This window comes from Parambassis ranga, chromosome 3 (assembly GCF_900634625.1).
Source record: "Parambassis ranga chromosome 3, fParRan2.1, whole genome shotgun sequence".
Taxonomy (NCBI): Eukaryota; Metazoa; Chordata; class Actinopteri; family Ambassidae; genus Parambassis; species Parambassis ranga.
In genome coordinates this window covers 24,568,246-24,590,416 of record NC_041024.1, presented here as the reverse complement: position 1 = coordinate 24,590,416, position 22,171 = coordinate 24,568,246, and the positions used below count along the sequence as shown (strand labels likewise).

At 41.3% G+C, this 22,171-nt stretch overlaps 1 protein-coding gene across 1 annotated transcript in view; it reads right to left on the bottom strand.

The window, feature by feature from the left end:
- The window catches only part of adamts17 (ADAM metallopeptidase with thrombospondin type 1 motif, 17), a 73,603-nt gene that overhangs the window by 23,705 nt on the left and 27,727 nt on the right, over window positions 1-22,171 (bottom strand). Inside the window, exons 7-13 of the mRNA XM_028402769.1 lie at window positions 21,126-21,169; window positions 10,030-10,135; window positions 5,949-6,089; window positions 4,707-4,857; window positions 2,991-3,092; window positions 2,763-2,908; window positions 2,006-2,175 (exon numbers count right to left, since the gene is read on the bottom strand). Of these exons, the coding sequence (XP_028258570.1) occupies window positions 2,006-2,175; window positions 2,763-2,908; window positions 2,991-3,092; window positions 4,707-4,857; window positions 5,949-6,089; window positions 10,030-10,135; window positions 21,126-21,169 (860 nt within the window). The remainder of the gene's footprint in view (window positions 1-2,005; window positions 2,176-2,762; window positions 2,909-2,990; window positions 3,093-4,706; window positions 4,858-5,948; window positions 6,090-10,029; window positions 10,136-21,125; window positions 21,170-22,171) is intronic.

Below are 22,171 nucleotides of genomic sequence, written 5' to 3'. Positions count from 1 at the left end.
AGCAACAGCAACACCGCTATCAGTGTCTGACACTTAAAAACCTCCACACGCTGTAGATATGACATCATTTGTTTTAATACACACACTGGGGACACAGTGAGTAAAAGTCAACTTATCTGTCATCGGCCATTTTCCATTTTGGGCCAATTCATTATACTGATGTCTTACCGATATCATCAAACTCATCAACCAACTGACTCTAAACCGCTGCATTCACATCAGTTCATGGAGTTCAAATAAGTGTTTGTGCCGAATTCTACTTAAGGTCTGAGCAAAGAAAGTTCTAGTACTGTGACTTTTGTCCAGCTGCACTCTGTCTTCTATGTTCCAAAAGATTTACAGAATTCTAAAGACCTCAAGACCTCATGTCATGTAATTAACAAGTATTGTTGCTGTTATTTTTAACAGGCAGCCATGTCCATATCCTGCTCTTGTGACCTGAGTGGTAACCTACTATTCAATATTCAATGTTCTTTTTTAGGATTCCTTTCTCCTTGAAAAGATTCCCACTGCCAGACATACTGAAGCATCCTCACAGCATTAAAGGTAGGGTAGGAGATTTCATTCTGATGTGTAACTTCTCTTTACAATCCGATAGCAACTGATTAGTTCGGCAGTTTCGCTTTAAAATGAAGAATATGAATCATCTGTGGAAGCTATAAAACACTAAAAACATCAGCCAATCCTCCGGGTGGACCATGTGTGGAGTATTGGCTGGTTGTCACTCTCTTCCTGCTCTGAGCACCAGAGAGGTACGTGCATGATGGCCGAAGTCACAGACCGCAGCTCGTCTTCAGGTAACGTGCGTCCATGTGATTGGAGGCGTGGCTTCGGGGTGAGCTCTGAGAGAAAGGGGCGTGTGTTTACTTTCAAAGTCTGACTCTCACTGAGCTTTTTAAATCTCCTACCCTACCTTTAAACTGCCACCACTGTGTTTGACTGTGTGAACAGTGTTCTTTGGGTTACACACCTCATTATCCAAAGGCAACATCTCTGTGACCAAAGAGCTCTAGATTGGTTTCCAAACGACACACTTCCAGTGTGTGTAATCTGTCTCCAGGTTGTCTCTAGCAGACTTCAGTCTGGTTTGAAGGTGTCTTTTCTGCACAAGGTTTCCTGGCTCTTCGATAAACCTGTATATCTTCTCCTGCTTTGTAGACATTAACTTAATTTCATAGGGTCTAAACGTATTTCTGTCACTTTTGCCTTTAAGCTTTCACAAGTGTTAAAACAAAACATTACCTGTTAAACTGTGTGTGTGCTGCATGATACCAATCCTCACTTTAAAGTGTAAATCAAATGCTTACAGGGTCAAAGCATCGACTACATAGTATCATTATCATCACTAGTACAGCTAATGTGTAGCATCCAGCAGTGCATTGTGGTATATAGTAGGTGGGGTAGACTGCCTGGTGTAATATGTGTATTGTGAACTGTATACTACATGCTGCATTCTGTCCACTTGTTTGTGGACAGACCGGGATGCAAACAGTGTAAAAACTGGTCTCTGAAGTCCAGATATGTCCTCAGTGTTTTTCTTGGTTGTTTTCACGCTGGCTTTGTGGTTTACATGACATGCAGAATATACAAAATATATGAAAACATCAGCCCTGGCTGCAGCCAGGGAGAGAATTGCACTTCCTTTAACTATTCACAATCATCCCTGGTGGCGGTCCAGCCCAGGGTGCAGTGATGCTGACCCTGCACAATATCATTAAGATAGATGAATTACATATTTCTCATCCTATAAACAATATGAACGTAATGTGATAGTTTAAGAGTGTCAACATCCTGTGAGTCAGACAAACCACAGCAGTTGCATCTCCGGCTCAGCATGTCAGTCTAAACAGGATGCGTTCAGGAACAGTACTGAGCTGTATGTTGTATGTGTTTTGGCAGCCCCCTGGACATTCACTGCATCACGTGTGTACACAGATGGATTAATACAAGTAAGAGCAGTGTTACTCTTCCTATGCTGAAGTTAGGAGGAAGATGTGTGTCTCACCATCATTAATAATAGCAGTCAGCATGCTGCCCTTCTTCTTGCTGGCGTGTCGGTCGTAGGACAGACATTGCAGGTCTCTGAAGCTGGGTGTCCCTTTGGGACATGGAGGACCTTCACAGGCCTTGTGCTCCACGCTGGCCTTCGGGCAGTGTCGACCACCTGGACCCGGCCTGCGCATAAACACACACAGTGAATGCTTAGATGTAAAAAGGTTGATAAATATATGCTAACAAATATTAATAAGATCACAACAACTGACAATGTTCACTCTACATAAACTACAGCAAGCCTGCACATGGAATCTTGTTCAAACCGTTTTTTCAGATTTTTTTTTAATGAGACATGTAGAATAAAGCTTTAAGCTTAAATTTGGTTATTTATTCTGATGGATGCATGCATTCAACGACCACTGGAAAGTCCAATGTCCATCAGTATATCCTTTTTTAATTCTTTCTTTGACAAATGGTGTCATTTTGACCAAATTGTTTATTTTTGGGCATGTGATTTTCAAGCTTGCGTCTTAAAAATAGCCTTGGGGTAGAAAAGGTTAAAGAACAAAAAGACACACAAACATGTATTTTAAAGCTGTTTGAAGGTTTTGAGGTCAATGGGGTCAAAACAGTTAGAGCGTTGTTGTTGTGCACCTGCTCGGCAGTCGCATTGTAAACTATTATTACAGAGTGTACAGCCATAAGATGGAGGACACACACAAACACACACATATAAACAAACACACACAGACAGACAGGTGACATACGGAGGGTTGTCACATTTCCTCTGTCTGAACTGGACTCCAGTACCGCAGGTCCTGCTGCACATGCTCCACTGGCTCCACGGACTCCAGTCGCCGTCCACATGCTGAGGGATGGGAGTCTTGCTGACACACTCGCCTGCCCTGCACCACTGACACACAGACGCACACATTAAAAGCTAATGCCTCACTCTTTGTGTGTGTGTGTGTCTGCACAGCGTGCGAGTGAGATACCTTGTCCGCTCCACACTCTGTTCCATCCAGAGGAGGATCCAGTTTGGTCTTGCAGGATGTGTCTCCCTCCACTAAACACCACAGCCCAGCGCACATGAGGTGCTGAGACACACACATACAGAAGACACAATAAATTATGACAGTGTAAATTCATGTTACATTCACCACTCATAAACTGCTTCGTCTTTGTTGTCTTTTTAATCGGTCATACAAAAGACTCGTTGACGTTTCACATTAAAGGCCTACCAGGAAAAATGAAGGATCATGCCGTCGGAGCCGCTTGATGTGAAACATCTGTTCAACCAACACTGTCATAATATGATGTGATTTACTTATTGAATCAGGGAAAAATAAAAACAAAGAGCTGCCTCTGCTTTTAAAATAAATAATATGCCCTGGATACATTCTGAGAGTCGGTGGTATGTCAGGTTCTGGGTTACAGCCTGAGGCACCAGACTAAATATATAGGCATGAAGGGTGCCAGCCAAATGATCAGAAACAGTCATACATATTACACCTCAATTTCCCAATCAAATGACAGGTTAGAAGCTTGTGTTAGCATGGCTGAGGTTGTGCATTTCCAGGTGGAGTCTAACTACTAATATCAGGCTTTAGCCATGAAGCTCCTACTGCTGGAATCTCAAGCATTTTTACAGGTAAGAAACAAAACTAAAGGAAATGCAGAGCTGGAAACATCACATTTCAGGGTCTGACTAACAACTATATACAATCGATGCTGATGATCAGTCCTTGATGAACTGATCATCAGCAGGTGTACAGACCTCTATAAAAACAGATGTTTTGACAGGTTGCTGCTCTGGAACATTCAGGTGTGTGTTAACACAATGACAAGAGAGAAAGACACAAACAATGGTGTTAGAGAAGCAGCTGTTGCTGCACATCAATCTGAAAGACTTATGAAACCATTTCAAACTATTTGGAGTTCAACGTTCTACAGTGAGAAACATTCAAGACAGCTGTCAGTCTTCACAGGAGTGGACGTCACAGCTAATTCACCCCAAGATCAGAGAAACACAAAAAACCCAAGAGCTACATGTCAGAGCCTACAGACCTCACTGAGCAGGTGGAGGGATGATGAGTGGACCATGAACACCAGAGTGTTCTAGAGACAAATGTGAGGACATCTGCCTGTTAAAGCTTGGGGGAAACTGGGTCGTACAACAGGACAATCCAAAGCACAGCAGCAAATCTGCTTCAGATTGACTGAAAAATAATACAATACAAATGTGGTGGGATCTTAAGAGGGCTGACTAACTAACATGACTGTAGGTGTATCTATTACATCCCTACAGAAGCAGAGAAAGCAGATCAAAATGATCTTTTTTCTCTTGCTTTAATGAAAAATACTGCTGAGAAAACAAAAGAGTGTCTGTTGCACTGTACTTCAAATCATCTACTAGGGTTACTTGAGTGCCTCCTGTGAAGCTCCCTCTGACCCAGTCAACTTTGACGTAAGTGGATAATTAATTTAACTCCATTCTTTGATCTGGTTCTCTTTTCATCCTTTCTCACTTCTCATATCCTCCTCGGGTCTTCTCTTAGCTCGTAATAAACAATATATTCTCTAAATGAGTGTGCAGATGCGCTGTGGGCTGTGTAAAAAGGAATGAAATGAAAACTGAACTTCTTTGTGCATTCCCTTCCTGGTTTTAAGGAGCATCTAAATAATATTTAACTATTAAAACAGTTCTGTACCTCCATGTCATTACAGAAAGTTGCATTGGTCCCAAACAGGATCTGGCACTGTTCGTCTACACTGTAGTGCATTCCCGGCAGCTTGGGAGGCAGCCGGACCTGGTATCGACTCCTGGGGTCTGTGTGGAGTAGGCAAGCGCTGGATTTGGATCTGTTTAAGGAAAAAAAATAGATTCATAGTGTATGCTTACAGTTCAAATTCCAAGTGTTTTCTTTTGACGGTCAAAACTGATTCCAACAGAGACTTGGCATCTATAGCAGGAATATGTGAACAATGTTATTCTGAGAGCAGATGTAGATGAGCATTGATGATGACATCAAACAATATACAGTATGAGCCAAAGCAAAGAGGGCCTGGATGAAGTTTGTCTGTTCTTTCAGCGGTTCCCATGGCTTATTGTCCAGCAGAATGTTTTTGCCTTGAGACACAGGACACTGAACTCTGCATCTAAACACTAAAAGAAGTGACTGTAAGCTGCTTCTGCATTATCCTGCTGTATCAATATTCAGTGTGGATATGTTCAGGGACTGTACAGCCACCCTCCCACCTGCTGCCACCTCCTGATGGCGGACATGGCCAGATGGCTTGACATTTATGACTGTGTTGTACTCAGCAGCCTGTCCGTCATCCTCCTTGCTTGACTTTTGTTCTAAACCTCAGACTTCAGAGTGCATGTGTTATCCATTAACCCCACCATCCCAGCCAAAAGATGCCCTAGAGCAAAGATCATATTAGAGACTGTTTTCTGTCATCACATTTTGATGTGATGTTTGTCAGATTCTGAGAGCTGCATCTGTATCAGCATTTTTTAGTCTTCTTGATGAAGATGCTGCTCAGAAAAGACAGCCTAAGGCTTATGAGTCCACTGATTTAGTTTGAAAATCCACTACATTGTCTATGTTGTTTTGGTGTCTGACTTCCCACCATGCTCAGTCTGGTTGGTGCAGATTGACGTGACTTGGCAAAAACTGCAAGTCAGAACACATCCAGCGTGAGCAGCGTGCCCCGCTGTGTGTCTCAGGACTCAGGGTTACACACTAACTAGACACTTATTAAACAAGCGAGCATAGAACTTTTCTAAAAAGAGAAAACATGAATATGTAAGTGTAGTTTAGCTAAAATCTAAGACATACCAGTACCAATTAATTAATCTATGGTGCTGTCCGTGGTGCTGAATTAGCTTAATTGCTATTGGTTCCCTGGAATAACCTTTAAGTTTTCAAGCCTTAGCGGTTTCTCACCTGAGGAATTTCTCCAGGTCATCACGACTGCAGGCGGACCAGGACAGGTCGCTGGGATTCCTTCCCTTCACCCATTCACCAGACATGATATGGGAGTGTCCAGTGCAGGTGGCATGGTCGTCATCATGACTCATTCCCATGCTGAAAAAAAAACACATGGAGAGCAGCATGATACACACACACACATAGAGAGCACAGTTGACTGTGTGCCACACATTTGTTTTGATTTTTTTTTAAATAACTTTTTTTAAAATAAAATTTTTAACAAATGTAATATTTCTCTGTGGAAAAATGTACAAGTAGCCCCTCAGTGTCAGGTGTTTTTAGCATCTTTATCAGAGCATCAAGCATCTTTAGGTGAAAATGCACAACAGTCCACCAATCGTAGATATTGGCTTGCTAAAATATTTGATCACTCCACAACATCATATTCCTTGTTGTTAATAGTATAGCGATTTTTTTTAATGCACAAAGGCCTGGCTTTGGCTACACAGAACCCTCACAGTGGGGGAACAATTTGGTACCCCAAAAACAATACTCATCAGGTGATTGGAGATCAGTTTCACAATCAGATCAACCAATCACCACAAGGAAAAAAAAACCCTAGCAAGTAGCAGCAGGACAGAAGGCTTGCAGAAGCCTAACTGATCTGAACCAACGGAGGTTTGGGCACAAGCGAATAAGCTGAAGCCTGGCAGAATAGATCTTTGTGACTTTCAGCTTCAACTTTTCCAAAGAGTTATGACATTTGACACAAACTGTACTGATTTATAGCTATTAGATAAATTATGAATATTTTTATAAAACTCAACTCAACCAGCAGCAAGCACACCTGCTATGTACTGATACAGTACAAAAGTCAGAAGCTAAGAGAAGCATCTGTCATGAGTCATACATAGAGGGCAACAAAGGAGGGAGTGTTTGTTGAATTTGGGAGGACTTGACTTGGGCACAGTCATCATGTGTGTGTGTGTGTGTCTGTGTTTCCACCCAAAGCCGTGACCTACATTTGCAAATTAAAAACAACAACCTAAGTCTGAACTCCAGGCACAGACTCACTCAGACTCAGAAACTAATAAATTGTGCAGTCTCTTTTTCAGCAACATATGATTACATTTGAGCACTGCAGAGGACAGAGCACGGCAGATACTGATCTGCCCATGCTTCCACATGTGAATATACATGGCAGGCAATATAGGCACGCAACATTTGAGAAAGGGCCATCTCTTTCTTCCTCAATCAGAAGGAGTGATTCAGGTTTGCAGCCCCTAGTGACGTCGGAAAGCGAAGCAGCTGGCGAACAGATCCGCCCCCTTGGATTGCTAATGAATGGCTGCCTTGCAATCAGCCACTTACCAGAGGCAATTCTCTAGCTACCAACAAAGCACACATTGGCTGCAAGAGCAAACAAAAGATCTTTATGTAGCACAGTCTGTTGATTTTAAGAAAATTTTATTCTGGAAAATGTCTTTATTTTGGAAGCCTAATGAATGGATCGCAATCATACGGTTGGTATGGTTGTTTATCCTGCTAATGTTGATGCATTACATGAGTGTGGCTAACATTACATTAGCTTTTATAATCACATCAACCATGTTAACCATGTTAACATGCCCAACTTTACAGCAGAAGGAAACAAAATGGTACGAGAAATAATTTCTCGACTAACGACTCAGCGCTTCTGCGACTACCTGCCTGCCACTTGTGCTCCGCCTCTTTGCCTGTATTAGGAGTTCAGGCAGACTGTGATCCTGCAAACATGGCGGTGGTTGGAGCCTCCCACAGAGACTCAAAGCAGCTCTTTAAAACCAGGTGAAGCAGAAACCGATGCTTCATCCATTGTTATATACTGTCAGTGGTGTGTGCATGTGTGCGTTTGGGGGATCATAATACAAAAAAAAAATGCAGAAATCCTTATTATATCTCTCATCTCTTTTGGTAATATTCTGTCAACTAAACGCTGACCATGATACCAAGCTGATCCAGGATGCATTGGGAAAACCTGTAGATGCATTTATCTCAGTAAACTGAATAAATCAATGTATTTCTTATTGGGTGGACTCTTATACACACTAGTCTACAAAAACGTGTTATTTCTCTTTATTCTAACACATTTCCTTCAGCTTCAGCTGTACTTGTTACTTCATATGGTAACACACTGTGTGTTTACAATAAAGTTTATACATTGTGTTGCGATGAGTCACAGCCCCATTATAACATCTATACTGCCGAGTTTATACACACCTTTAATAGTTGTAATAGGAGATAAATCTCTGCCATGTGTGCTTATGTAACACTGCTGCCATAATGTGCACTGTACATGGGCAGCAGTCAGACCTACAGTGTGTGCCAACTTGTTACCTTTCCTGGCCCCCAAAGCTGGAGCAAAGCTGCCAGATGAAAACGGTCATAAGTCCTGTGGAGCCTGGAATGGCCAAAGAGCTTCAGACCCTGTGCCATGGTTTCCAGGAGAATGTAGCATTAGCTTTGTGTAACTGTCAATGAGGGCTTTATGTGCAGTATGTATGACTCACATCAATGAGTTGTTAAAGAAATAATGGAAATAAAATCATCTGATTGTGGTGGGTCTTAGTATTAGGCAAATACAACTTCAGTTGAATATTTATTTAGCAAACATGAAGTCAAAAAGTTCCTCCATATGATTCAATAATAGATAATGTCAAGCAATGGACCAAGCTTTAACTGTCAGACAGATGTCCTCACATTTGTCTCTAGAACACTCACTGGTGTATGAATGCGTATGAATGAATTGGCGGTGTACGGAACGTGGTGTGAACGAATAATGCATCTCAATGTAAAAGCACTTTGAGTGCCCAGCAGGAAAGCGCTATATAAGACCATTGCATTATTATTATTATTATTGCTCTGGTATACAGAGGAGTTCATGGTCCACTCAATGACTGCAAGCTGTCCAGATCCTGTAGCTGTAAAACAAGTCCAGATCATCAGTCCTCCTCCACCGTGCTTGACAGTGTGTATGAGGTGTTTCATGCTGTGCTTGCTTTTCAGCAGACATGCTGGTGATCATTAAGACCAAACAAGTCCACGTTGGTCTCATCTGTCCATAGGACAAGTGTTGTTCTTTGTTCAGATGCAGTTTAGTGAACCTCAGTCCTGCTTCCATGTGCTTTTTAGACAGAAGAGTCTTTCTCCTGGTAACAAACACACAAACTGTACTTGTTCAGTCTTCTTCTAGTTGTGCTGTCACATTAACACTGAGCATGCTCAGTGAGGTCTGTAGGCTCTGAGGGCTTTTTCTCTTGGGTTTTTGTATTTCGATTGACAGCTGTCTCGAATGTTTCCACTTGTGAATAATCTTTCTCACTGTAGAACATTGAACTCCAAATAGTTTGAAATGGTTGTATTCTCCAATGGAAGCAGTAAGAGGGGAAGCAGTATTGAACAAGTTTAGTTTTTTTGCTTCACTTTTTGTTTAATAAATAATGGCACTGTGAAAAAAAAGTTCATCTGAGGTTGGATTTGTCTGATAGTAAGACCCACTACAATCAGAGGATTCTGTGTGGCTCTTCTTTGCTCCTGTGCACTGCTAAAATGCTGATTTTATAACTGCAGTGTTGTCAAAGTTGTAAGCACTGACCCAGGGTCAGAATTCAAATACTGAGCTGTCACTCAAAAACTCATTAGGGAAGCAGCATGAAGAGACCCCGTCCCGTACGTGTCAGAACTGCAAACAAAGGCAGCACAAACATGAGAGCTGGTGGTGAGGACTAAAGTCTGGGAAATGTACACTAAAAATGCAGTTTGTGTGAGACAGGATTTTTTTTGTTTTATTTTGATGGGAAGGGAATATGGTTGTGGAAGGTGGAGGGTAGAGGAGTAGAAACCACTCCCATGTCACGCTCTGATGCTCAATATCATCTTGCATCCCTGCAGACAAGGTAGAGGCCTAAAGTATACTGAACCCTCTTCTGAATGATGTCAAAGTGTCTGTTATCTAAAAGCGGGGACTTATAGTGTAGCATATTATCCAAGTGCAAACTGCTTCAAGCACTTTTTAGAAGTCTACTGATTATAATATATGTTATGCAGATACACCTACTTGTGTCCCAGCTCATGAGCAATGGTGAAGGCCAGATTGAGTCCGTTGTCCTCTGCTAACACACACTTCCTCTTGGTACTGCAGACGCCACCCAGATAAGCAATGCCTGTATAGAAAAATAAACATGACAGGACAGTTACATTTGTGTTACATTGTTCTTATGGGAACATATATTCAAACCTATTCATGCTAGCATGAATAGGGCATATATAGAACATATCCTCCATGGTGCATAAAACTTAACTTGTCTGCAGTGTTTTGTGTGTGTGTGTTTGTTCTTTTATAGTGAATGATGACCTGACCTGGTCGGCACACTGATGAATGTGTACATTATTTCATGCTGGCAACAGCAAAAAAACAAAAAACCTTTTTGTGTGCAGTCCTGTAAAACATTTATACATTAATTTATTTACTTACTGCCGAATGAATGTGTGTGTGAGACAAAGAAATGAATAGCAACAGTAAACAGTGGGATAAAGTAGCCTACATAATTTAATAAAAAAATACTGAAAGCAATGATACCATAAAGATCTGCAGTTTATGAAATCCCTTCAGCTGGAGGAAATGAAATATGAGATTATTTATGTCACCATTTATAACATCATATATGTGTGTGTGTGTGTGTGTGTGTGTGTGTGGTCTTACTCCTGCCTGCAGTTTGAGAATCAACCTTTTTACACCTTCTTACATTACAATGTTGCTGCCATTACAAAACACACATGTTTTGTTACTGTATTACATAAAGTTAAAAGTCACAAAAAAAGCTGTTACAGGTGTTGCTGCATATATTGTCCATAGGATGCATGCCTCTCTAAAACTAAATGACATAACTCTAAAACCTATAATCAGTATCTCTACAGCCCATTAATCTCAACAATCTCAAGTGCAATTCTCTTGTGTTTTCTTTAATGTTTTCTTACCATGGAGTGAGTGAATGGAGTGTCTAACAAGTACATAGCTCATGTTAAAGGGTACATTTTTGTCACAATCAAAATGCAAGGAAAATATCCATGAAGTTAAAATTGAGGAAGTGTGTACCACCTGACAAGAAACACTCTAACACGCCAAATCGCTGAAACAATCCTTGCTGTTGGTGAGTCATCCACAGTGTGGCGGGCACACAATTGAAGCTGGCAATGGACAGCGCTTCTCAGTCCAGTGTAAACCAAAGATATTTGGCTGTAGCTGTGGCCATGTTGCAGCCTCATCATTGGCTCCCATTGGCCTGTGGGATAGCCTGTACTAGTAGCTGTTCTCCGGGTATTTGGTGATACCTCTTTTGAGATTTTTGCACTGCAGATCCTAGATGTGAGTTTGGATATGGTTTGATTCATTTGGAATGTGTTCTGAGGTGTCCAATCACACTGCATCCTCATTGCATACACACTTGTACATACTTCGCCATCATTTTGTGATTGGATTGCATCTTAAAACCTGGACTGAATGAGTAAAGTGCATAAGCACCAAGTGCTAAGTGCTGTTTTTGGATTACCTTTAGAAACTTTAGAAAATGTTTGCAAAGTTATGAAACATAAATTTTATTATCATTTGATTGAATAGAAAAACTAGAAACAAAAGAATCATGCTGACACAAAGAAAACATAAGGTCTGAGTGTCCATTAGCCTTTCACACCAGTGTCCTCTGGATGTGTCAGCACGTACACCAACACTTTTTTTTTTGCACACATGGAGCCGAGCCACAGAGGGTCATTTAAATCCAGACAGACATAAATGAAATCAAGGATAAGATAATCAAAGTCAGATAATAAGAAACTGTCCACAAGAGAAAAGAGGAAAAGCAGCCAGAGAGACAATGACATCAACCAGCAGTGCATAGAATTGGGATAGAATACATCCATCCTCCATGCATTTTAAACTCACACGTGTGATTGTGTGCATGTGAAAAAGACTGACACACTGAAACCCGCTCTTTTCAGATTACAAGCAAATATTTCTTCTGCATAAATCCTGAGGAAGATTTAGACACTGACATTATCGCTGGAACCGCTCGCCCTTTCCAACAGCGAAGGGAAAAACAAGCCAACAAAAGTAAGCCTAACATCAGGCCAGCATGTTTATGTAATGTGCTCCAGCTGTTTTCCTACACATTCTCCTGATTCTAAATGAATTTTATCTGTTTTCTTCCTAGAAGCAGTTACGTCAGAAAATATTGCAGACTGACAGCTGAGCACTTCATGTTAATGACACAACAACAACAGCTAAATAAACAGAATGAGCTTTTAGTTTTTAACCCTTAGTTTGTTTGAGTCTGCAAGTGTGTAGTGCAGTGTGTCAGTTTTCTCTCTCTTTTTATTTATTAGTCATATATTTAATGCATTTTATGAATGACCTAATATTTTTTTTTTTTTTATAAGTTGCTTAGATTTTGTCAAATGTTGAGTTGAAATGTTTATATTTTATACATATACTTACGCAGTATTACCATCAATCAAGAAAAATATCATTAAATCAATGTGGGTCAATATTGAAATCTGGTAGATGAACCTAAAGTCTCATAAAGTGCCTTCAGAGCAGTGGTGGTTTTGGGCAAGGGCGAACCGGGCAGTCCTTCAACAATGATGCTCTGGCTCGTTGGTAAGCTAACTAGTTAGCTACTGTCTGCTAAGATAAGTCCGCCCATCAATTACAGGCTGATAAACTTTAAACTAAAGTGAGAACACCTTACTTGCTGTCAGCTGGTTTTATGAGTTAAATACAGGGTAAAATGTGGGGAATGATTCAATCTTGATATTTCGACAAGGTTCATTTGTCTCATTTTCTTCACCTTTTTAACTATAAGAGTATTCCTTTCAATCAGACCAGTGCTGATTGGTTTATTATATGACTGGTCTGATTGAAAGGAATACTTATAATTGATTCAATCTTGAATTTGAGTTTCATGTATCTGGTCGCTCGAGTATGGATTAAGTATTGTTGCTGCTGTTGTGCTGCTCGTGTCTATCTGCACACACTCTTTCTGGGTGTACATGTCATTATTTTGAAGATGGTGTAAAAAGTTTTCTTTCCTGTGTTTTTCATTGTTATGTTTTTGCTTCAGAATGTGATGTTGTGCAAAATAGTCCAAAATATCCAAACATGGTGGTTTTGAGGGTTGGCCTGAGCTCAGGTTTTTTAGGTCTACTGGGCTGATGGAAACAGATGTGGGCCTGCATTTGGACATGTTTTTCCCCCTTCACTGGATTGCTGTTTTACAACTGTACACACTCAGTCAGAGACTGGAATTATATATGTATAATGTCAATGATCTGACAACAACATTTATGGCACGTTCTTCTCTAAAGATCCATCTTATAATGTACGAGCTGCTGTTCATAAGCCAGATTTCCTTGATAAGAAACTCCATACCCATCAGCTCTAACATTCTGAGTCTGTCTGTTATTGTGTAGGCCCCCCTTTGGTTGTCAAAACAACCCTGATCTGTGGAGAAATGCACTCCACTAGACCTCTGAAGGTGTGCTGTGGTATCTGGCATCAAGATGTTAGCAGCAACTTCTTTAAAACCTGCAAATTATGAGGTGGGGCCTCCATGGATTGGACGTCTTTGTAAATCCCACAAATGATCCATCAAATTAAGATCTAGAGGCCAAGTCAACACTTGGAAGTTGTTGTTGTGTTCCTCAAACCAATCCTGATTATGCTGAAAGAGGCCACTGCAACTGAAACTCTTTTCCATGTAAGTGTAGACATGGTCTGTAACAATGCTTAGCTACATGTCAAACTAACATCCACATGAATGTCAGGACCCAAGGTTTCCCAACAAAAACATAGACCAAAGCATCACCCTGCCTCTGCCTGTTGCCTTCTTCCTGTAGTGCATCCTGGTGTTATGTGATCAAAAGGCAAGTGACGCACACACACCAGGGCATCTGTGTGATGTCAAAGGTTCTACATCAGACCAGGCCATCTTCGTCTATTGATCCATGGTCCAGTTCTGATGTTGGAGCTTTCAGCAGTGGACAGGGGTCAGCATGGCCTGTTCTGCAGCTACACAACAAACTACGATCCAGTTTCTGTGACCAGTACTGAATTTTGATAGGCACTGACCACTGCAGACCAGGAAGAGTTGCAGCTTTGGAAATGTTCTGACCCAATCACCTAGACATCACAGTTTGGTCCTTGTCGAAGTGGTTCAAATCCTTCTGCTATGATCAATTGTTACCTCATATCCCACCCACTGACAGCTACCATGGTAACCAGATAATCAGTGTAAATACCTTAACCTGTCAGTGATCTTAATGTTATGGCTATGATAAGTTTTTGGGGTGTTGCACACTGGGTTTCTACATTGATAATATACATGCAGATCTAAGTCAATTCAACCAGGAGCAGCACATTGTTTAAAAGCTGCCATATTCATATCCACATATTATTTCTCTAACCCCTAATGCACATGTGTTATGGTCACAGAAGAAGGACAGAAATAAAACTGCCCACAGTGCTGAGTGAGCAGCTTTCACAGGAATGCCATGTTTGGTCCATGGAGCAAGGTCCTCATTAGCTGCTCAGACTCCCTCAAAATGAAACTGGATGCTAGGGGCCTGACCATAAAGCTTGTGTGAATAAGGCAAAGCTGATTGTTGAAGCCCCACAGTGAGGTCAGAGGTGTGGCAGAGATTTTCTGCATCATCAAAGATCCGTTGAAGCCAGCACTTCTGAGGCTAAAGCCCCCGCACAATGAGCTGCGATCCACAACGCTGTGCTAGGTTTTGACCTGGTGTTAGGGACTAGGCTGGCTGATCAAACAGTGATGTGTGTGCTCACACAGCTGGCGGCACATTGAGCCAGACAGCCTCAAAAGAACCACAAAGCCTCATCAGGCCTCTGGACTCGCAGCGCTGCACTGCCCACATGCAGCTCCAGCCGGTCCATTTCTTTTAGGCTAATTAGCCGTTTCAACATGAAGGGCATTTCATTGAGCCACTGAATCCTGGGCAGTCCAAGCTCCCAATGCTGACAACACAGACCTGATTCAGCCAGGAACAGACGCTTTGTTCAGCCTCACTCACACACATGCTTGCACATAACATGCAAATACTTCACCGTAAACTGACCCTGCTGCCATGTCACACCAGCCCCACATACACAAAATTCTACACACATACAGTACACAGAGTGCACTTCAGTACTGCATACAGAAACATAAACAGATCCAGATTCTTTTCTCTGCTGCCATCTGATGGTATTTAGGCCCTTTTTTGTTTTGTACTTCAGATTACTTGGAGTTGCCTGCCTGCACACAATACATATGACAAATAACCGTCTTTGAATCCTCAATCTTTACCATAAACAAAATACACTATATTACCAAAAGTATTCGCTCACCCATTCAAATGATCAGAATCAGGTGCCCTAATCACTTGGCCTGGCCACAGGTGTATAAAATCAAGCACTTAGGCATGCAGACTGTTTTTACAAACATTTGTGAAAGAATGGGCCATTCTCAGGAGCTCAGTGAATTCCAGCGTTGGACTGTCATAGGATGCCACCTGTGCAACAAATTCAGTCATGAAATTTCCTTACTCCTAAATATTCCACAGTCAACTGTCAGCTCTATCATAATGAAATGGAAGAGTTTGGGAACAACAGCAACTCAGCCATGAAGTGGTAGGCCACGTAAACTGATGGAGAGGGATCAGAGGATGCTGAAGTGCAAAGAGGTCGCCGACTTTCTTCACAGTCATTTGCTACAGAGCTCCAAACTTCATGTGATCTTCAGATTAGCCCAAGTACAGTACGCAGAGAGCTTCATGGAATGGGTTTCCATTGCCGAGCAGCTGCATCCAAGCCACACATCAAAGTGCAAAGCAAAGCGTCGGATGCAGTGGTGTAAAGCACGCCGCCACTGGACTGTAGAGCAGTGGAGATGCGTTCTCTGGAGTGATGAATCACACTTTTCCATCTGGCAATCTGATGGACGAGTCTGGGTTTGGAGGTTGCCAGGGGAACGATACATTTCAGACTGCATTGTGCCGACTGAAATTTGGTGGAAGAGGAATTTAGGTGTGGGTTGTTTTTCAGGAGTTGGGCTTGGCCCCTTAGTTCCAGTAAAAGGAACTTTGAATGCTTCATGATACCAAAGCAGTTTGGACAATTCCATGCTCCCAACCTTGTAGGAAGAGTTTGGAGCGTGTCCCTTCCTCTTCCAACATGACAAGCAAGGTCCATAAAGACATGGATGACAGAGTCTGGTGTGGATGAACTGTGGCCTGCACAGAGTCCTGACCTGAACCCGATTGGGATGAATTGGAGCGGAGACTGAAAGCCAGGCCTTCTCGACCAACATCAGTGTGTGACCTCACCAATGCGCTTTTGGAAGAATGGTCAAAAATTCCTATAAACACACAACTCAACCTTGTGGACAGCCTTCCCAGAAGAGTTGAAGCTGTAATAGCTGCAAAAGGTGGACCGACATCATATTGAACCTTATGGGTTAGGAATGAGATGGCACTTAAGTTCATATGTCACTCAAGGCAGGTGAGCGAATACTTTTGGTAATATTGTGTAGCTTTGTGCACAGGTGAAGATAAAAACACAAGTTATCTGGTTACCATGGCACCTGTCAGTGGATGGGATATACTATTAGGCAACAAGTGAATTTTGTCCAACAGTGGTACCAATTATGGACTAATGGTACCAATCCCACGTATGATTGCAAAGTCATTAACACCAGCAGCCACTACAAAGTACAGGAACACTCCTGCAACACTGTCGATCAGAAGGGCTGGGTTCAGTTTGTGTCAGGTGTCATTACAATTTCTTGTCTTATTTTTTCCTGCAACATCTACTTGGTTAGGTTAAAAAAAAATGTTTGGGTCTCAGCTACCACAGTTACAATACTTACTTAACAATATAATCTGCAACTTGAAAAAAGATTGAGTGATGTGTTCTTTTACTATCTAATCCTGCTGCTAAATCATTGGAATTGAAATACTGGACTATCATTTCTGTTCAAAAGTGATGACAACAGAAGCTACCTGATGCTTCATATAGTATGTGACACTTTTGAGCATGGGTCTGTTAAATGGTGGGGTCGGAGGAAGAAATCTCCCTGGCAAATGCTATGGCGACGATTGCCATCTCAAACAACACATTTTACATGCACAATATTCATACAATGAGCCTGGAAAAACCAACCTCATTTAACCTTCTTCTTGGGGATTGGTGATCCCACCTTAATGCTGGATAAAGGCTCTTAGAAACATGAGCTCCCCTGACTCATTGTTACAACTAAATTATAGATATGTGTAAGAATAATTACATGCTCCAAAATGCCTCATCTTCTGATCCCACTGTATACTGTACATGTACAGATTTGTTGGGTTGAATAAAACAAATAAAACCTTGTGGGACCTGGTGGCGTCTTATCAAATGTTATTCCATGGCCTCATTTTGCGTGTGTGTGTGTTCGTGAGTGTGTATCCAAGGGTCTTTGACATGAAAAAGCTTGAGGCAACGAGGAGGGGAAAACATGGGTGGCAGGGGAGTTTTTTTTTTTTTTTTTTAATGAGAGCTGCGATTATAGTGAGGTTCAAAGTGGGTCACACACACTTTGGGTCTGCTTTCACAAAGAGCAGGAGTGTTCTCATTGTGCAGGAAGATTAGCAGATTGAGAGTATTATGGTAGAGCAGAGCTGTGCAGGGCCAGGCATGGCCAGGAGCTGCCACGATGCCTCACAGCACTGCCTCTGTCTGTTTCTACTTCCATTACCTCATCGCTATGTGCACGCTGATAATATGTGATAATGTGTGGGAAGTGGTGCTATGTAGGGTAAGGCTAAGATATGGAGGCAAGCTGTCCACTCAGTTTCATCTACCCCTAGGATCCCCTATATTTGTATAGTTGTTTAAACCATATATGGTCACTTTCAAAAGTTGTCTTAGTCTTAGTCTTATAATTTGATGTTTCTTTGTTTAGAAATATTACACAAAATCTTATTGTCAGGCCAATACAACTTTGGACATACAACAACTTGTTTTTTACCGTGCCTTAATGAATTTAGCAAATTCACCCCAAGATCAGTTCGTGCAATGATCAGAGAAATACATAAAAACCCAAGAGCTACATGTCAGTCTACAGAACTCACTGAGCATGCTCAGTGTTAATGTGACAGCACAACTAGAAGAAGACTGAACAAGTACAGTGTGTTTGTTTGTTACCAGGAGAAAGACTCTTCTGTCTAAAAAGCACATGGAAGCAGGACTGAGGTTCACTAACCTGCATCTGAACAAAGAACAATACTTGTGGAACAATGTCCTATGGACACATGAGACCACAGTGGAGTTGTTTGGTCCTAATGATCACCAGCATGTCTGCTGAAAAGCAAACACAGCATGAAACACCTCATACACACTGTCAAGCACGGTGGAGGAGGACTGATGATCTGGACTTGTTTTACAGCTACAGGATCTGGACACCTTGCAGTCATTGAGTGGACCATGAACTCCTCTGTATGTGAGTGAGTGTTCTGGAGACAAATGTGAGGACATCTAACAGCTTTTAGGTCATGTAACAAGACCATGATAAAGAATAGAAATAAACTCACAAGTTATCACTGCTAAAGGTGGATCTACACGATATTGAATCATGGGGGGTACTTGGTATTATCTACATGATAAGCGGTCAGCAGCAGAAGGACACCATCATGTTAGCCTTCAGATGTCACACTCACATCAATAACAACAGCCAGGCAACAGTCCTCATCACTGGCTTACAGAGGAAGATGATAGATGACTCGGTCAGAGCGTTATCTAAAATCCCAATCTGTGTGATCAAACAAACACGCACATACAAACAGAGTCATGGTTAATTGTCCAAGAAAGGGGGAAGCTAGTTCTTGTGTGTGCTTTTTACATGTGTTTTAAATCAAGGTATGCCTTTGACATGCGCACTGAAGGCTTACGATGTAAAATATGGAATTTAACCTTCAATGTGTTAAATATTAAAATTATTCTTCAAATCATTAAATTGTGTTTGTCCTACGTTTCTTAATGGTGCATCCAACAAACTGAGAAATGAAGCCCATGCAGAGGTGGCTCCAAATGTGAGTCAATCCCCATAAATGTCCAGCTTTACAGCAGAAATAAACATTTTTATAGGCTGGCACAAACAAACAGTGTTGGTCGATGGAGTCATATTTTTCACTGCTTACTCGTTTACATCAAGATGTAGGGAACAATGAAATAGCATGTGCTTAGTTGAATTAAGACTAGAGAAAGTGGGAGGAGGTCCATTTTTGCTATTACTCTATTGGTGGGAAATGTGTATTTTATAATGGGTAATTTATGCCCTCTGATTGCTAAGATGTCATTTCTTCATTTGTGACTTTTATGCACTTTTTCGAACATTGAATAGAGAAATGCTACATTAAAGCTCAGCCATGGATGCTACTGTTTAAAATGTGTAAACTCATAAAACACATGGGGCATTCCCCTTTACAGGAAGTCAGTTAGAAGCAGTGCAAACACACACACAGTTTTCTACTGCGAAGGTTGGCTTTATTGGGGCCGTGCACTGAACTCTGACTGGTATGTTTCTGGTTACAACAAGGAGATAAAAACTGAAAAGGCTTAAATGAAAAAGGCATCTAAAATCATTATTTGCAGTAAATACTTGTCTGATTTAAAGCTGATTAAAACTGTGAGGAAACTTTACAAGGGAATGGAACTGAGACAGACAGTCACACACACAGAGGGAGATTCTCCTCATAAAACAGATGAAAGATTGGGGCCTCTAATAATTTTAAACTTCAGATAGCTGGCTGACTGTGAAAATGTTCAACCCACTTCCTTATTATTCAAAAGGGAAATTCCTCCTCATAAGAAATCCAGCAGATTTACTGGAGGCTGTTCAAAGGTGTTTTTTCATGTGACAAGGTTTCACCATAAAAAGGTGCTCAGATGTTTATTCACTATTATTCGTTCACTGTGTCATTTAACACTACACATAGGTAGCACAGGTACTGGGCTGCTCCAAAAACATCATCCTACAAAAGAGGAAAGAGAGACCTAGGGTTCACATCCACCCGTGTTGTTAAGTTTATGCTGTTAAAAATCTTATGTTATGGGTGTGGAAAATATGGTGGGTTCAAATAAACCTCCAAAATGTCAGCACGTCCTGTCTTGTTCTTTAGTCTCAGTCAAACCTCAACCCAGGCCAAGCTTCAAATTACTGCAATCCCTTCATTGACTTTAATAGGCCCAACTGTATTGGCAATCCCAAGCAAACAAACCTACAGTAATCCAACAAACACTATGAACCACTGCACTGCAATGCCATAATGCAAAACACCAGGTTGGTAGATAGAGTTTGATATGAGCATATGGTGAAAAGAAATAGACAGTAAATAAAGATGGATGAACCAATTATTATGGTGATGTGATAGTATTAACACACAAGCAACACACTTCTATATAACAGCAGGGCAGCGACAGCACTGCAGTTAGTATAGCATTTCTCTTTAAGGTGAATGTTCCCATCACTGTCACTAGCCTGACTTTACAGCCATACCCGCTTACTCTGCAAATATTCTCTCTGTGAAACAATGTGTGGCCAGGCTTCCTGCTTCATACAAGGCAAAAAAGTTACACCTAAGTGCAACACATACAGGGCTTAAGTCTAAGCGGTGCAGAACCTTATGCTGGTCTGAACTTTTGGTTCTAAGTCGGATGTAACATTACACCCAGGTGCACTGTGCTCCTGGCTGCAGAACTGATCGTCTTATTCAGCCTTTGATGATCAGCCGTCCGTACATTGCCGGTGCAGTACACAGAGACTTATCTGTAATAAAACTTTCCAGCTACACATGGTAAAGCTCTTTATTTCCCTCAAAAGAAAAATGTCTATCCTTTTCCATAAATACTGTCAGTGCACCATCTCTAGGTCAGCTTGTAGTCTGAGAGTCCAGATTAAATACATTGACATGAAAATATTAGAGCCCTAACCCTGACTACACCTCTTTTTATGAAGAGGCTGTGGTAAGACGTTCTATAAAATTAAAGTGTGTGTGTGTGTGTGTCTGTGTGTGTGCGTGTGTTTGAGAGAGAGAGCGAGGGACAAGACACAAAATGTTACTCACCCACAGTATCACAGGGTTCATCTTTGTGGACACAGAAATCTGTCCTGAAAGTGAAAAAAGACACTTTACTGCACTGATTTATTTGAATAAGTAGAATCCACCCATAATAAACTAAAAAAGGGCCGTTTTGTTTTAAACTCAACCATTTGTGGTGTGATAAATTGAAATATGACAGCTAACAAGAGAAGAACTCTTAACTCTTACACTCCCATTAAGTTTGGGTTACAGCTTACGGACTCATTTTTTCAGCTTTTATCATTCTTGATGTGTGTTTCTTCAGTTGTTGTAATGGGTTAGCTGTTGACAAGGATATGTTTTACAGGTCCCTCGGTCCAGATACAGTGAGGGGATCGCTCTTTTGCAGTGGTCCTAAACTCTGGAATAGCCTTCCCAGGGACCTGCCACTGTTTAAGGCCAAACTTAAAACTCACCTATTCAGGATGGCTTTTAACACATCACAGTGACACTTATCCTTTTTTATGTTTATTTGTATTCTTTTATCTGTTGTTAATGTTTTTTTATTGATTTCTTTATTATTGTTTTAATTTTGCACTTTGTTTTTAATTTTGTTTTTATGCGTAAAGCGCTTTGGTCAATCTCCGATTGTAGTAAGGCTCTTTATCTCCAAGGCTAATTTGCTACCTGAGTGAGACGACATTGACAAGCGTGTGTGTGTGTGTGTTTGTTTAGACCAACAACATGTGACAATCTAGTAGAGTATTTAAGACAATTTGGTGTATTCCCAGTTCAGTGACTGCATCTTGAGCTAAATGAGAGTTCCTGGTTATCACATCGCACTGCTTCTGTCACCTATCACACTGCAGTTGATTCAAACTTTAAAAAGGTTACTCACATTCTCCCACAAAAAAATCTACAGAGGCCTGTCTTCTAAGGACCACAAAATAGATGTTTGTAGGTCATGGCAAATGACAAATAGTCTGTGAAACATCCTCCTTACTGAGATGCACAGCTAGCAGCAGCCAGCTGATGTTTACCTTCAAAGGTTTACTCTTCCACCATTACAGCTCAAGTTTGCGGAGTCTGCC